Genomic DNA, 14,970 nt, shown 5'->3' on the forward strand with positions numbered 1-14,970 from the left:
ACCATCACCTGCAAGTTCCCTTCTAAACCACTTACCATCCTGACTTGGAAATATATTGCCATTCCTTCAGTCTGGCTGATTCAAAATCCTGGAACTCCCTCCCTTAACAGCATTGTGGATGTCTTACACCCCAGGGACTACAGTAGTTCAAGAGGCAGTTCACCACCACCTTCATGCCAGTGAGCCCCATAAGCCAAAAAATAATTAACAGTAGAATATCCGGCATTTTCTATTTTCCTTTTCTCCATTATGTGTTCTAGTTTTATTCAGTTGGGAATTCATGGCAAGATACACGTTAACTCAGTGGAAGAGTTGTTCAATTGTAAAACAAGTTTAGGCAGTTAAACCTCTTGAACTTTCACACGGAATTTGAGTGGTGGATACACCTAGGAAGGTTTCAATTTCACCTGGCAATCACCCAGTCCCTCCCAGGAAATTGTCCCTGTGTCATGGTTCACTGATAAAGTGAGGCTGGAATTGGGGAAATTTGACAATCGACAAATAAAGGAATCCAATTGGATTCACTCTTCATTCTGCGGCTGCAGTGTCGTTCATCACAATGGATTTCGGGTTAGGTAAGACAAGATTGCGTGGGACTATTTTTAACCCTATGGAGTGAGTCACGATAGAATAGGTTGAATTTGTAATAATTTACCGTAGAGTTGGGTTTAAGTGATAACTGACCCAGCCAAACAGGGAGACGCAGAATAGATTAAAACATCCCTAGTGTGGAAAGATGCCATTTGGTCCACCGAGGCTGTCCGAAGAGTATTCAACCCAGCCCCAGCCCAGAATATTTGCTGCCGTATCTGCCTTTTTTCTACCTGATATGATTCGAATGATGGGTCACATCATATTGGATTTGCAAACTCCTCTTTGTAGATTCTAGAAATCCTATAATTATGGCAATGTAAAGATAAGATTTAAGAGTTGCTGTCTTTCTTGTGTTTCTGCTCATGGGATTGGTTGCTGTGAGTTGCGGGCAATTGTCAAAAAATCAGCTCAGCCTGATGCCCTTCAGCCCATTGCCCCTGTTACCTCTTTCTGAAGAGAGCTACTCAACTTATTCCATTCTCTCTTAAAACCTGGGGAGGTCATTAGGCCTCCTGACTGATTATCTCTCTGCACCCTTGTCTTTGTTCCATATCAAATCAATGTGCATTTATATAATGCCTTTTCAACCTAGTAATGTTGTGCTAGAAAGTTATCAACCAAAATGTGACACTTAGCCACACATCCTGGCTGATGATCAGGTGTCTGGTCTGAGGGTTACTTAAAGGAACAAATGGAAGGTGAGAGCTTCTGGAACGAAATTCCCAGGGAGCTATCAGTGTGGAGGAGTTCCAGCGGATGTACAAGAGAACAGAAATAAAGTGATGCCCAGATCCCAGAGAATGTGGGTTGGGGGAGATTACAGAGATGGAGTGGAGTGAGGCCAGAGAGTGATTTGAAAACAAGGATGAGAATATTGAAATCTAAGTGTTATTTAACTAGGAGCAGCAGAATAACAAATGGATGAGTTGGTGTGAGTTAGGACATGAACAGCAGAGTTTCAATGATCTCAGGTTTTCTGAAGGTTATGGGATCAGATTGAATGCATCAGTAACCCAGGGATAAGATGAATCTTTCAGCACCAGTTTAGTGGAGGCAGAGATGAAGTCGAGTGAATTACGAAGGTGGAAATGGGTGTCTTGGTCATGGTGCTAATTTTAGGATCAAATATGGTAGTAACTGTGAAAAGACTGGTTCAAGACTTAGGCAGCTGTCAGGGAACAAGACAGATTCAGTAATGAGGGAGTTGAAGTTGTGGCAAAAATGCTGGATTGTGACTTCCTAATAATAAATTGGAGGAAAATTGTAATCAACCAATACAGGAAATTTACTGGCCAAATAAGCGTTCTGAGAAGTAAGGGCTTGGAAGAGGTGATGGTGAAGTAGAACTGGATATCATACTACACAACTGGAAACAAATGTTGACTTTGGATGGTGTGACCGAGGGGCAAGGATAGATTTTTGGGGGACACCAGAGCAAAAGGTAAAAGGAAAAGGAGTAATTTCTTCGGTTAAGTAAGATTGGATTCAGCTGCCTGACAGTGTTAAAGAAGTTAGACAGGGTGTCAAATGTATCAAATTGCCCCAAATACCATTTTCTACCTCAATCTTTTGGGTATTTTCATCCAAAGGAAGTGATTGTTAGAAGTGGTAAACATGGTGCTGATTAAGCGGGTTGCTCTGTGCTGTATGGTGTCAGATTATCATGTTTCTGGAGCTGCACTCATCCATCACATTCCTGACTTGTGCCTTGTGGATAGTGGACAGGCTCTGGGGAGTCAGGAGGTGAGTTACTTGCTGCAGGATTCCTGGTCTCTAACCTGTTCTTGTAACCAGCATAAGCCCTTCACGTCCAACATATTTGCCTTCCACCTGATTGTTGTTTAAGTATTCACCACTAGATACGGCAGGACCGAAAAGCTTAGATCTGATCCAAATGTTGTGAGATCACTTTAGTTTATTGCATGCTACTCCTGTTGCTTTACACACAAGTAACCTGTTGTACTTCACCAGGTTGACACCTCATTCTTTTGGTATGCTTGGTGCTGCTCCTAGCATGCCCTCCTGCACTGTTCATTCCACCAGGGTTAATCTCCCAGCTGGACGCTGATGATACAGTGGGGAGTCTGCTGGGCCATGAGGTTATAGATTGTGGTTGAATAAAATTTGGCTGCTGCTGATGACCCACTGTGCCTCTTGGGTCCTTAGTCTTGCATTGATATATCTTCTCAAAGTCTATCCCATTGAGCACAGTGATAGAGCCACACAACACGATGTAAGGTGTCTCAATGTGGAGATAGGACTTCACCTCCATTGATTGAAAAGCACTTTGGGACATATTGGGTTTGTGAAAGGTAATACCACTGAATAACAAAAAAAACCTATCAATCTCAAATTACATCTAGTCTTTGGATACAGAAGCATTTCCTCATTTCATTCATGAAAGCTCTGGCTATAATGTTTAAACCTTGTACCCTATTAGTAGGGTCTCCAATCAGGATAAAGCAAGAGAAATTTCTTCACTATCAGCTTCCCTTAATATTTCAATCAAATCCACCCTTAACCTTCTAAATTCCAGAGAACACAATCTTTGAATTAATCATTGATCAGTAATTCAGCTTCTAATTAATTCTTTCACATTATTTTCCACTTTCAAAAACAAAACACAAGTCTGTCAAATAATTAGGCTGTGGCAACTGAAATCTTAATGGTTTAACACTATTCTGGCTCATGAAAGAAAGAATGTTGTTCTGTAGCCTGTCTTAAATAGTTTTGTAAGTGGCAACCTTTGCCAAATAGAAAATGAGTGAGGCAGGAGGTTGCCTCAGTTCTAAATTTACAATTCTAGTGAGTGATTACAAGGAATTAACAGAAATGACCCCTCATCTCTAATAGGATGGAAATTAGTTTTCAATATGAGAATCTCCATCTTTCTCCATGTTGAGAGTGCAATTCCCTAGAAACATGACAGCTCATTAAGCGCCTGTTCCCTTTAATAGTTTATTTGTTTAAAAAGAGAAGATTGTGTTGTGAAATAGGTACTAAGTAAAACACTTTTGGATCAGATGATGTATTGGTACAAGTATCATTTAAAAAAAATATTGCTGGAGATTGGGGACATGGTTGGCATTTATTGTCCATCTCTTGTTGCTCTTGAGAAGCTGTTGCTGAATGCATTTTTTTTAATCATGGCAGTCCATGTAGTCTTCATGCACATCCAGTACTGTTGAGTCGGAAGGTCCAGAAATTTGATCCATAAAAAAAACCCATTTTAATGTGGAAGGTGTTCTCATTAAGCTTCCACACTTCCCTGATGGAGGTTGCAGGTTTATATAATCTCTACAGTGTTGAAGCAGGCCATTTAGCCCATTGAGTCCACACCAACCTTCCAAACAGCATCCCACCCAGGCCCACGCCCCTACCCAATCCCTGCAGCCTGGCATTTCCCATGGCTAATCCACCCAATCTGCACATCCCTGGACACTATGGACAATTCAGCATGGCCAATCCACCTAACCTGCACATCTTTGGACTGTGTGGGAAGAAACCTGAGTATTCAGAGGAAACCCATGCAGACATGGGGAGAATGTGCAAACTCCACACACAGTCGCCCAAGGGCGGAATCAAACCGGGTTCCTGGCACTGTGTGGCAGCAGTGCTAACCACTGAACAACTGTGCCACCCAGTTGAAAGTCAACGAAGCTTTGGCGAGTGACTGCAGTGCAATCTGTTAATGGAGCATGTTCCCTGTCAGATTAGACGTAGAACACATATTGGGAATTTTCTGACCAATGTCTCAATTTTGGAAGTTTCAAAGCTCAGTGTCTGTTTTATTTGAAATACAAAAACAATTAAGCAAAGATTCCAATGTTGCTCACTTGCGACACTGAATCATAGTACCATCCTGTTATAATTACTGTTAAAAGTCCTTGAATGTTTAAAGCCTCTTATATAAAAATGTCTCCTACTTATTTTGGGGGTAGCGTAGTCATATCCCACCAATGGATAAAGATAAGAAAGGTCTTGCCAATTTCCATTTTGTGTGCATTTAACTCAACCTGTTACAGACTAGATGTGGACTTGATTGGAAATACTGTTTATTCTGAGCTTTTAATTTCTTTATTTTTCTAATGTATTCCTATGATCTGTAATGCTGGATATTTTATTTAGTTTTCTTGTTTTTTTTTCCTTAAGAATTTATACTTAAGAATCTGTACATAGGTACATTTGTACCTAAGATGGCGCCGTAAGTGGCAACTTGTAAACTTTTCACTGTATTCATTTGAGTACATGTGACAATAAAGACAATTCTAATTCTAAAGGGTTACACTGTGGGAAGATTCAGGGATAATGTACACTTAGTGAGGGAATCAGCTGCATTGCATTGTCCAGATTACTATCAAATGATGGCCAGTTACAGACGGTAACTGCAGCTCATGGCATCCAGAGCCTTATTTAGGAGGTTCTAAGGGCTTTTTGTCCATTTATTAATTGGACAGAGAAATCTGGAGATGCCTGATATTTATTGACCATTGGTAGATTACTCAGGGCAGTGGTGGGTGAACTGAGTGTGTGGGAAGACGGATGCTGAGACTAACCCTCGGTAGATGTTCTGATCAGAAAGACTTCCTTGAAAAGCTCTAATAGGCACAATTTCCCAGAGGGAATGCAGGTTAATCATCATGACAGTTATTCAAGAAGCCATAGCCTGGTTGTAAGCAGGGAATATGGAGGGGTTTAAGGTAGGTCCGTTTTGCTGGGTGATGTTCCCAAACTGGTTGAGACCAGTTCATGGTTTTGTACCTGTTTTCTTATCTCATGTAAATTATATCTCCTGTTTGACGGAATTTCTTTTAAAACTAAATACCATGATTGTTGGTGCACTCACCCATCAGAACAATGCAGCACGTATTAAAAAAAGGGAGTGCATGAAGTGGGAGAATAATTGAATGTCAGTCAAGCAAATCCTTTACATTAAAGCCAACAAAAGCCCAACTAAACAAGTGGGATTGAATTTATAAAGGATGGCTTCAACAATTATTATTTCAGTTGATTTTATGGCTATGTGTGTTGTTGTGATATAGTTAACATTGCACTGAAATATACTTCATCTGGTTAGAAATGTATTAATGAGCAATGTTTTGCTCAGATGACAAATGGGACACTTTCTTGATTTGTACTTTGGACGCTTATTACAAACGTATCAATAAACATGATATTTTGACCACACCTTCAGTCACCACCCTTTATTATCTAACTCCAACTGCTTTTACCACATTTCCCAGTCGAGGAGGTTTGAGGTGCTTCCACCTTTTGTACACACGATTTCCTTCCAAGTAGAAACAGAACTTCTTCAAGTAGTTTTAGAAAACCTGGGTGTCTGCTGTCTTCGTGTTCACTGAGTGGGACTTTGGAGAAAGAATCTTAATTATGGGTAAGTGTCGATGTTAGTGGGATGGGACTCAGTAACTGGGCATTAGTTCCTCCCACAAATAGTCATATCTAGTTGTAGTCTCATGAAAGTTAAGACTAGCAAACTGCTGTAAGTAACAGGCTGTTCTAAAGTTACAAAGTTTTAGCCTGCTGGTCTTTATTTTAGTTATAGACTTTGACAGCTCAGAAGGAGGCCACTCTCAGCCCATCGTGCAGCTTGTTAAAGCTGTCCCATTATTCAATTGGACCTCCAATTCGTTGTGCTTCAAGCATTTATCCAATTTCCTTTTGAAAGGTACCATTCTATTTAGAGGGTACATTTCAGCCACAAAAACTCACTGTTTAAATGTTCAAAGAGACTTACAGTCTGTGGTTTTCTCTTAATTACGTTCAGTTTGCTCCTTCTGATTACGACTTATTTACTACATCAAAATGCTTATCATTTTTGAATATCTTTACCTTCTCTGTCCAGAGAAGTACAACCCCAGTTTCTGTACTCTCTCTCTCTCGTTCGAATGTCTTACAACATTTAAATCAGCATTCTTTATTTTAAAGGAAAGTTGAATAAATTTGAAAATTCTTTAAGTCATACTGGTTTGCAGAGGTTGTTCAGCCAAGCAGCGTCCCCTCTGCTTGTTTGATGGCATCTGATAGAGGGGAGCAAAGTCAGAGGCTACTTCGAACAATGCAGTGATAACACTGGGGTAATCAATGTGAGGTCCACATGTCGCTGTCCTGAGTAAAGAAAGGGAACAGAAGGAAATTCGCTTCTTTCAGAGGCTATTAGAATGCTGAAGAAGAAATTTAATGCAGAAGAACCTGAGCAATTAGGAATGTATGGAACAGGAGGACTTCATATGGAGTTCATTAACACATCCAGTTATTTTATTCACAAAAATGCAATCCAACTTCCTCTTAAACACTGGTGTTTATTCTAACTATTCCTTACCCAGTGCGTGAATGATTTGATTGCATATCTGTAATCTTCCCTATTCCTTAGTAAAGGCCCCTGGTGTTCTAAAGATCAGGGTAATCAATATCTTGAGGTGAGTAATTGTTTTTTTTTCTCTCAAGAACTTTAATAGCAAAATATATAAAGCCTTTTAGCTGATTAAAAAAATCAACCCATTCAGAGGTTGTTACACGCCACTCGGGTAGGTGGAACTTGAAGCCAAGTCTCATCACTCAGACATAGGGGCATTATCGCTGTGCCACAAGAGCTGATGGTGTGGATTGCTTGGGATGGTTCACTGCCTCCTTCTCAATGAAAGAAGTGTCCTGTCCAGGGCTCCAATTGGTAAGGTGGCAATGCCTTTGTGATTGTCCTGTAAGACAGGACTAAAAGGAGCCACATGCTGTGAGATGCCTTAACAATGTAATCAAAAGTAGTTCACAATATCACGTTTATTCATCTCATTGTTAATGGGCATGTTAATGTATTCATGTTCAACCCCTTGTTGGGTGAAGGAGATTTTATTTTAACCTTTGGGTTTCTGTTGCTTGGATTTAAACCTCGTTCCTGCCTGTGTTGGTGGGGTTGACATGACTACAGAATGCACCTACATCAACACAGCCTCTCTGCTCAGCTCACCATTAGTGTTCTAGTGTAGACAGCTCTTTCTCGTCAGCCTTTCTTATCTCTCCTCTCCATTTGTCTGTCTATCTCTGTGTTTTTTTAAAATTTACTTTCTAAGAATAGGTTAGCTCAGTTGGTTCAATAGCCGGTATACAATACAGAGTAACACTAACAGCATGAGTTCAATTCTTCTCAACCTTTCCCCTCGACTGAGGCATGATGACCCTTGGGTTAAAGCATCACCAGTCATCTCTCCAAGGCAAGAGTAGTCCTATAGTAAGTTTGTTGGTCTGACTCGGTCACTCCCAAAGATACTTTATGTTACTGATTGGATAAATGAATGTCAGATTCTTTAGCAAAGTTGCAGCACACCTTGCCCATGACAAAATGTTGTTCAACTCCAAATTTGAGCAAGTGTGAAGTGGGAACAGGGAGTGGTTCCAACAGCTAGAGTGAGGCTGCATTCTTCACACCCAGAAGCTTCCTGGCTAATGTGGCCATTTATGCAGATGTGCTGTGTCCCATATCTTTACAGACCATGTTCTCTTGTGTGTTTAGGTAGTGAGCAAACCCTAAACATTCCAACATGATTCACTTCATGGGTGTGGTTGTCCTCAGCACCACATTATCTTCACAGAATTACTACGGCATGGAAGGAGGCCATTCGGGACTTGTGTCTGCGCCATCTCTATTTTCTAGTACCAATCTCCTGCCTTTTTCTTCAAATCACTGCACACCTTTAATATCCAAATGACCATCCAATGCCCACTTATTTGTTACTCACTGCTTTGTCCAGCAAGATGTTGCATTCTGTTGGTCTTTTCAATATTCAACGGTATGTTCTGTGAGGTATTTTACAATTGTTTAGTTAAATTCTGAAATATTCTCCTTGTTTTGGCACCAGATTTTGGCAAGTCCTGTGACAAGGATAAGAAGCAGAAGGAAAAGTGTGAAGAAAAAAAACATAAAAAGGTATCAATTTTATTTCAAAATCCATCTTCTGATCCCATTCCCCAGCTTGCTGCAATCCACTCCACACATTGCGCAGCAGAGATGAGGTTCTGCTGCTATCTGTCTCTCTTTTAAACTAGTTTCTAGCAGACGTATGAAGTCACTCTCTCTGTCATCTTTGCCCAATGCCCTGTAAACTTAGCAGTAAACAGATTATTCATCCATGGGGTGCTGAAGCACCTGAACCCAGTCTGATCCTTGTCAGCCAGGAAACTAGGCTGTTTCTCCCACTCTTCCCATACTCCTGAACCACACGGATGGGACTAATTCTAAGTTGCTCACTGCCGTTGTTCAGTTTTCCTGTAACTGGTCATTTTCTGTTTTGTTCCTGGTGGTAAGGTGTCTTTAAAATTGCTCCCAGGTTGGTCAATAATTCTCCCCATCTCTCTAATGTTGTCAGCTAGGTTTCTTTAGACCAGTGTGGATACCCCAGCTTTGAGGTGCATAATGTGGTTCCAGGTTATTTAATTCCTGATTGTTTAACTTGCTTTTGGTGTCATCCTCGTGCTGTTTGAATATGTCATTGCTTTAGTCCATGATTCCTGTTCACTTTTTCTCTTTAATAGAGAACTGGTTTCTAAAGGCAGTCCCACGCCTCGTGGAACTGATGTTGGTAAACTGGATTATTCACCCTGACCCCCTGCTCGATGCATTTCAGGGTGTGTACAGTTTAGAAACTGGATTTGTGAAAATGGGTCATTTTGGATCATGAATAATATAGCAGGGCCCTTTTACTCCACTGCCCCCAATACCATGCCCCTGTCTACTCTCACTCATTGCCTTTTTAGCTTTTGCAAAATAAATTTTAGAACCGAGAATCCAAAATTCTGATTCTCTGTGCATGCAGGACAAGAATATCTTCTAATTTTGTTTGAAACTTGTAACTTCTTTTGTTTTGTTAACCCTTCACTCACCAATGGATACTAGGGAGTGGGTTTATAAATGCTGAACCTGGTGTTGCAGGTTTACCAGCTACTTGTGGAGATGCTGAATGTTTGCTTCATTGTAGTTGACCCTTGAGCATCAATGCCACTGCAAGCTGTAAGTGGACCCCAGCATGTCACCAGTTACTGTATAATTTTTCATATTCTTCAAGTGCACGCTATGATTCCATAACATTGTAATGAGGACAAAAGAGCCCAAATCATTTTGGAGGATCACTGGACTCACTGGGGTGGCACGACGGCTTAGCAGTTAGCACCGTTGCCTCACGGCACCAGGGACCCAGGTTCAATTCCAGCCTCAGGTGACTATCTCTGTGGAATTTGTACATTCTCCCGGTGTCTGCGTGGATTTCCTCCAGGTACTCCAGTTTCCTCCCACAGTCCAAAGATTTGCAGGTCAGGCGGATTGGCCATGTTAAATTGCCTGTAGTATTCAGGGATGTGTAGCTTAGGTGGGTTATAGAGGGGGATGCTCCAAGGGTCAGTGTGGACTTGTTGGGCCAAACGGCCTGTTTCCATACTTTAGGGATTCTATGAGAAAATGTTAACTGCCTTTTCTTCACAGATGCTGCCAGACCTACTAAGTTTCTCCTGCAATTTTGTTTTTTCCTCAAAGCTCTGCCTGTTCATTAAATGTGCCCACCCAAACCTCAAACCAACATTTATTGGCCACACCTAATTTCCCTTAAACTGGGTGTCTTCTCGGCTATTCAGACAGCAGTTATAGGAATCAATTACATCACACTGGATCTTGAGTCAGCAGATGAAATAATGACCAGCAAATTTTAGGGTTTTTTTAATTTTAAAAACAATTGAGGACAGCTGTCAGGGTCATGTTTGCTAAAGCTACCTTACAATTCTAGATTATTTAATTGAATTAAATTCCACCAGCAAGCCTGATGGGATTTGAAACTGTGTACTAATCCAATGATATTATCACTGCACTACCAATTCTTTTTCACATAAATTAGGGAGAGTTGAAAAAAGCTTCATTTCATATTATATTTTATTATGATACTTTAAATCAACTGCAGGATGTCTTGAGGTACTTTCAGCTAATCAAAGTTTTAAAATTACTGTTGCAATGTGGAAACCAATTATGTGCAGCTAGGTTCACTAAATAACCAAATAACCATCTTTTTAAACAAAAACGATTAAATGTCTGAACTTGTCCATTGCCGAATCTTTGATTTCTGACATGCAAACAGTAATCTGTTCACAATCCTCCATGATAGCAAATTAGATTCCAGAATAACAAGGTGTAGAGCTGGATGAACACAGCAGGCCAAGCAGCAAAGCTGATGTTTCGGGTCTGGATCCTTCTTCAGGGTCCAGATCCGAAAAGTCATTTTTCCTGCTCCTCTGATGCTGTTTGGCCTGCTGTGTTCATCCAGCTCTACACCTTGTTATCTCAGATTCTCCAGCGTCGGCAGTTCCCACTATCTCAGATTCCAGAGTAAAATCTGATTTGTTGATGGTTACACCCAGCAGTGTAATTAGGTCCAAACTCTGATTGAATAAACAGTGACTCACCTTGTACAATGAAACAGCCACTGACCCTAACCTTGTTGAGCTGGAATATTGCCTCGCAACACATGATCAAAATAAGATTCTTGTCTGGATGCTTGTTTAAACTATTTACCCTCCTAACCAGATCTTTATCACCTTTTTCTATCCATCAGCTCTTCTCTCTCTTCAGGATCAATCCTAATTGTTTACTCCCTACCCCATCCCCCTTCCTATTTTCTGCACATAAACCACACTTTCCCAGCTACCATCAGCTCTGAGGAAGGGTCACCAGACCCGAAACATTAACTCCGATTTTTTTCTTCACAGATACCGCCAGACCTGCTGAGCTTTTCCAGCAAGTTCTGTTTTTGTTCCTGATTTACAGCATCCGCATTCTTTTGGTTTTTATTTTGTTTAAATGGTTGTTGTGGCTAGTGGCAACACTCTCCAATTTGAATTTTTTTTTGCTAATTCTCCACCCTTTCTTCCCCCTCTCATTCTTCAGAAAGGTTTTGGCTCATAGTCTTCAGCTAATTTCCAGTGTGTTACTTGAATAGCTATCCTTTATCTAGAGTGCATGTGTCTTCACACTCACCTTGAAGTTGAGGCACTTCTTATCAGAGCAATGAAGAGTAGATTCTCTGCATTCCTGCCTATTCCAGTTCTGCTATTATTGGGTGCCTACTATTTCCTCTTGCCACAATACCAATTAAAACAATCCTGCATTCTTTAGAATCAGAATCTATTTTGATATTTGCACTTTATGGGAATGGTCTAGGTCAAGAAGATTGGCATTAGTGACAGTACATTAAAGTGGGTGAGTCAACAGTATTTAACCAATGGGAGTTTGCATCTGGTTTCATAGCTGAGTGTTACCACCAATATATCTTTGTTCTGCAACACAAACTTGGAATGACACAGGATTGTTCACTACCTTACAACATGACGATGTTTTAAAAGTCCTATGTAACTTATGACACATACAGCAATGTGGTAATGACCAGATTACCTGATTTTTGTCAAATGTTGTTTGAGGAATCAATGATGGTCAAGGCATTAGGGAGAACTGACCTAGTCATCTTCAAATCAAGCTGTGGATCAATTGCAGCCATCTGAGGGAGCAGGCGTGGTTTGAGATTTCCTCCAAAAGATGACACCTCCAAGTGTATCGTGCTCTGCTGGCTGCACTGGGAGTACAAGCCTGGGTTCTATTATCAAGACATTTGAGTGACTCATAAATCTGAATCTTCCCTGGCTTTAAGGCCAAGAGTGCTACAGGCTGATCCAATGCTTAAAATACACAGGGGTGGCAGACAGATCTGCTCCTGAAATATCCTCAAATTGCCCCAGAAAATTCAGTCTAATGGTGTGATCATTGGGAGAAAGGTTGCCCTTGCAAATTTGATTAGAAGGAAATGGTGACAGTTTGCTCCTGTCCCTTGCATGCTGTTGACAGGCAAATGTCATGGAATTCTGTTGACACATCTGAGGTGGGAGAATCTGCTCAGAAAGAGGGTGTAGGAGATTGGAGGAGCTGCAAGAGCATTGTGGGATAAAGGAGCTAAAATGGGGGAAGAAGGAAACTTCAACAGAGAGACAGCAGTTTTACACCTATCAACAAACATATTCAGCTAAGTAGGATACAAAATAAATTTTAAATCAGAGGTAATGAATCCTTGCAAATTAATCTCTTATATAAGGCTGCACAAGGTGAGGAATTACCATTCTTGGAAGGGAAACATAGCTGGTTCAATGTAATGAACACTGTGGAATAGTTAGATTTAGATCCAGGATACAGTAAAAAGATAGTAATGTCCTGCTTATGATGTTCCAGCTTTTTGCATGTGATAGAACTACATTAGCCGCGACCTCACCAGTCTGTGGAATATGTATTTAAATGTGATAGCTTTTTAGATGTAGACGTGTCAGTTATTTTGAGAAAAAAAGTGAATCAAGCCAATTGGCCGGTACCAATTTATAATCTAGGACATTAAAAATTACCACATCCAAGGAAAGCATTAATGAAGATTTGATTATCAAGGGTCAACATACCTCATGTCAATGCACACACACATTGTATTGTTACATAACTGCATTCCCTGATAATTGAGTTTGTGGGAATTAAATCATGGGGAAAGAAAATTATCCCTGTGCTGACTCATGAATGGTGATGCAAAAATATTAGCATTACATTTCTGGCATTGCTAACTGAACAGGTTGAAATGATGGAAGAGTATTTTGATTCTGATCCTTACTGGGTTTTTTTTGCAGAAGGAAGAAGGTAAAGATACATCTTCAAGTTCAAGCTCCTCAAGCAGCAGCAGCAGCTGTTCAGAGGGTGAAGGAAAAGGAAAGGTAAGAAAAGTCATTGAACTCAGGATTGGAATGGGGCTAGGTATTGGTCCTAGGATACACTTGTAGGGGGAGAAAGGTAGGTAGCCTTTTTTTAAAAAATAGAAGTATCACCTGTCCCCTCCCATCGTCTGTTACCTGGTTTAAAGCCAGGTGGTGGTGGGGAATAGAGATAGGGAAGAACGGGAAGGGGTGGCGGAAGATCAAGATCCAGGACAGAACCAGATGGGGTGGGGAGGTTAGGGAAAGAGTCAGGGGGAGCACCATAGACAGAGGGGGAAAGAGGGCCTCCCTGGTCCTTGGCTCTGCTTGTCGCCCCTATCTGCTCACCAGTGAATTACAGTTCATCATGCACACTTTACGTGCAACATCAGGAGCAAATGCATTATTGCACGTGCACAGTAAAGTCTACGTGATAACATTAGTGCCTGGAACTGTGCGTTCCCCAAGGATCATGTGCAGTCCAACATTTCCACAGCGATTGAGAAAAACACAATTTTGTCCCCATTCTCCCTCATTTATTAGGTTTTTTTAAAATCTGATCCTCAATCGATTCATGAAGAACTTGTGTTTGTAATCATTTAAACCTCTGCATTCTTAGCTTAGCTTTTTTAAAAAAAAATTAGCCCACGTAGGCCTGTTGACTTGGCTATCTTAAACTGCTCTCTTTTAGCCTCTTTTTTTCACCATCATAACCAACTTGATTCAGAAAGAAACGAAACAGCTTGAAGGAAATGAGCAACTCTGGCAGTAAACTCTGGATCTTGGTATATATAAATGTTTAATTCCCCAGAGTCTAAAGTGAAATACCAGTTAAAAGATGTAAGTGCAGTTTGACTATATCTACTTTAGATTGTGGACAAAATCCATTCTGCTCACCAGTTCCAGTTCAGACTGGTTAACAAAACACAAAATGTATTTGTGGCTTGCAAATTAATAAATGTGATTTTTTTCATGGATAAGATATTCTCATCATATAACAAACAGCACCACAACACCAACTATAAATAAAGATTTTGAATATTGAAATTTCAGTCCTAAAATAACATGCAGGCTTCCTATTTCCTCCTATGATGGTAGAACTGTTGTTTTACATTTATGCTCACTATTTTAGAGGCACTAAACCAATTTACCACTGCTGTACTTCCACAAATACAAACAACCATTACTTAGCAAATGGCGAATGATACATGCTTGAAGTCCTGGAAATATTTAATAGAGATTCATCTTTCAGTAAGAACACAGTGCTCATCTTATTGCTTCCTCCATTCCCCACTGCACTTCGTTCTTCTCATCCATTTCTCCATCATCTTTCTCTTTTTGAAAAAAACTTATTTGATCCCAAAGCCGAAAACAATGCTCCCTCTAGGTTGCTTAATCCAAGCCCTGGCCTTGATGAATACAATTCCAGTGTATCAGCTATCCTGTGGCTGCAACTGCAACATGATGTATCCTACATTGTGCTGTGCAAGTAGCTTATAAAAACAAAGAGAGATAACAAGGTGTAGAGCTGGATGAACACAGCAGGCCAAGCAGCATCAGAGGAGCAGGAAGGCTGACGTTTTGGGCCTAGACCCTTCTTCAGAAAGAAGG

At 40.6% G+C, this 14,970-nt stretch overlaps 1 protein-coding gene across 2 annotated transcripts in view; it reads left to right on the forward strand.

Annotated features, from left to right (window-relative positions):
- Positions 1-420: 420 nt before the first annotated feature.
- LOC109913186 (uncharacterized protein DDB_G0280579-like) overlaps positions 421-14,970 on the forward strand; it is a 17,101-nt gene continuing 2,551 nt past the window's right edge. The window contains exons 1-3 of one of the 2 annotated variants that reach the window (XM_048618123.1): positions 421-575; positions 8,466-8,533; positions 13,297-13,380. In XM_048618123.1, coding sequence (XP_048474080.1) covers positions 560-575; positions 8,466-8,533; positions 13,297-13,380 — 168 coding nt within the window. In that variant the 5' untranslated portion in view covers positions 421-559. Of the gene's footprint in view, positions 576-5,802; positions 5,987-8,465; positions 8,534-13,296; positions 13,381-14,970 lie in introns of those variants that run through there. The other variant, XM_020512666.2, reaches the window with a different exon arrangement.

The sequence above is a fragment of the Rhincodon typus genome, chromosome 39 (genome assembly GCF_021869965.1).
Source record: "Rhincodon typus isolate 14 chromosome 39, sRhiTyp1.1, whole genome shotgun sequence".
Taxonomy (NCBI): domain Eukaryota; kingdom Metazoa; phylum Chordata; class Chondrichthyes; order Orectolobiformes; family Rhincodontidae; genus Rhincodon; species Rhincodon typus.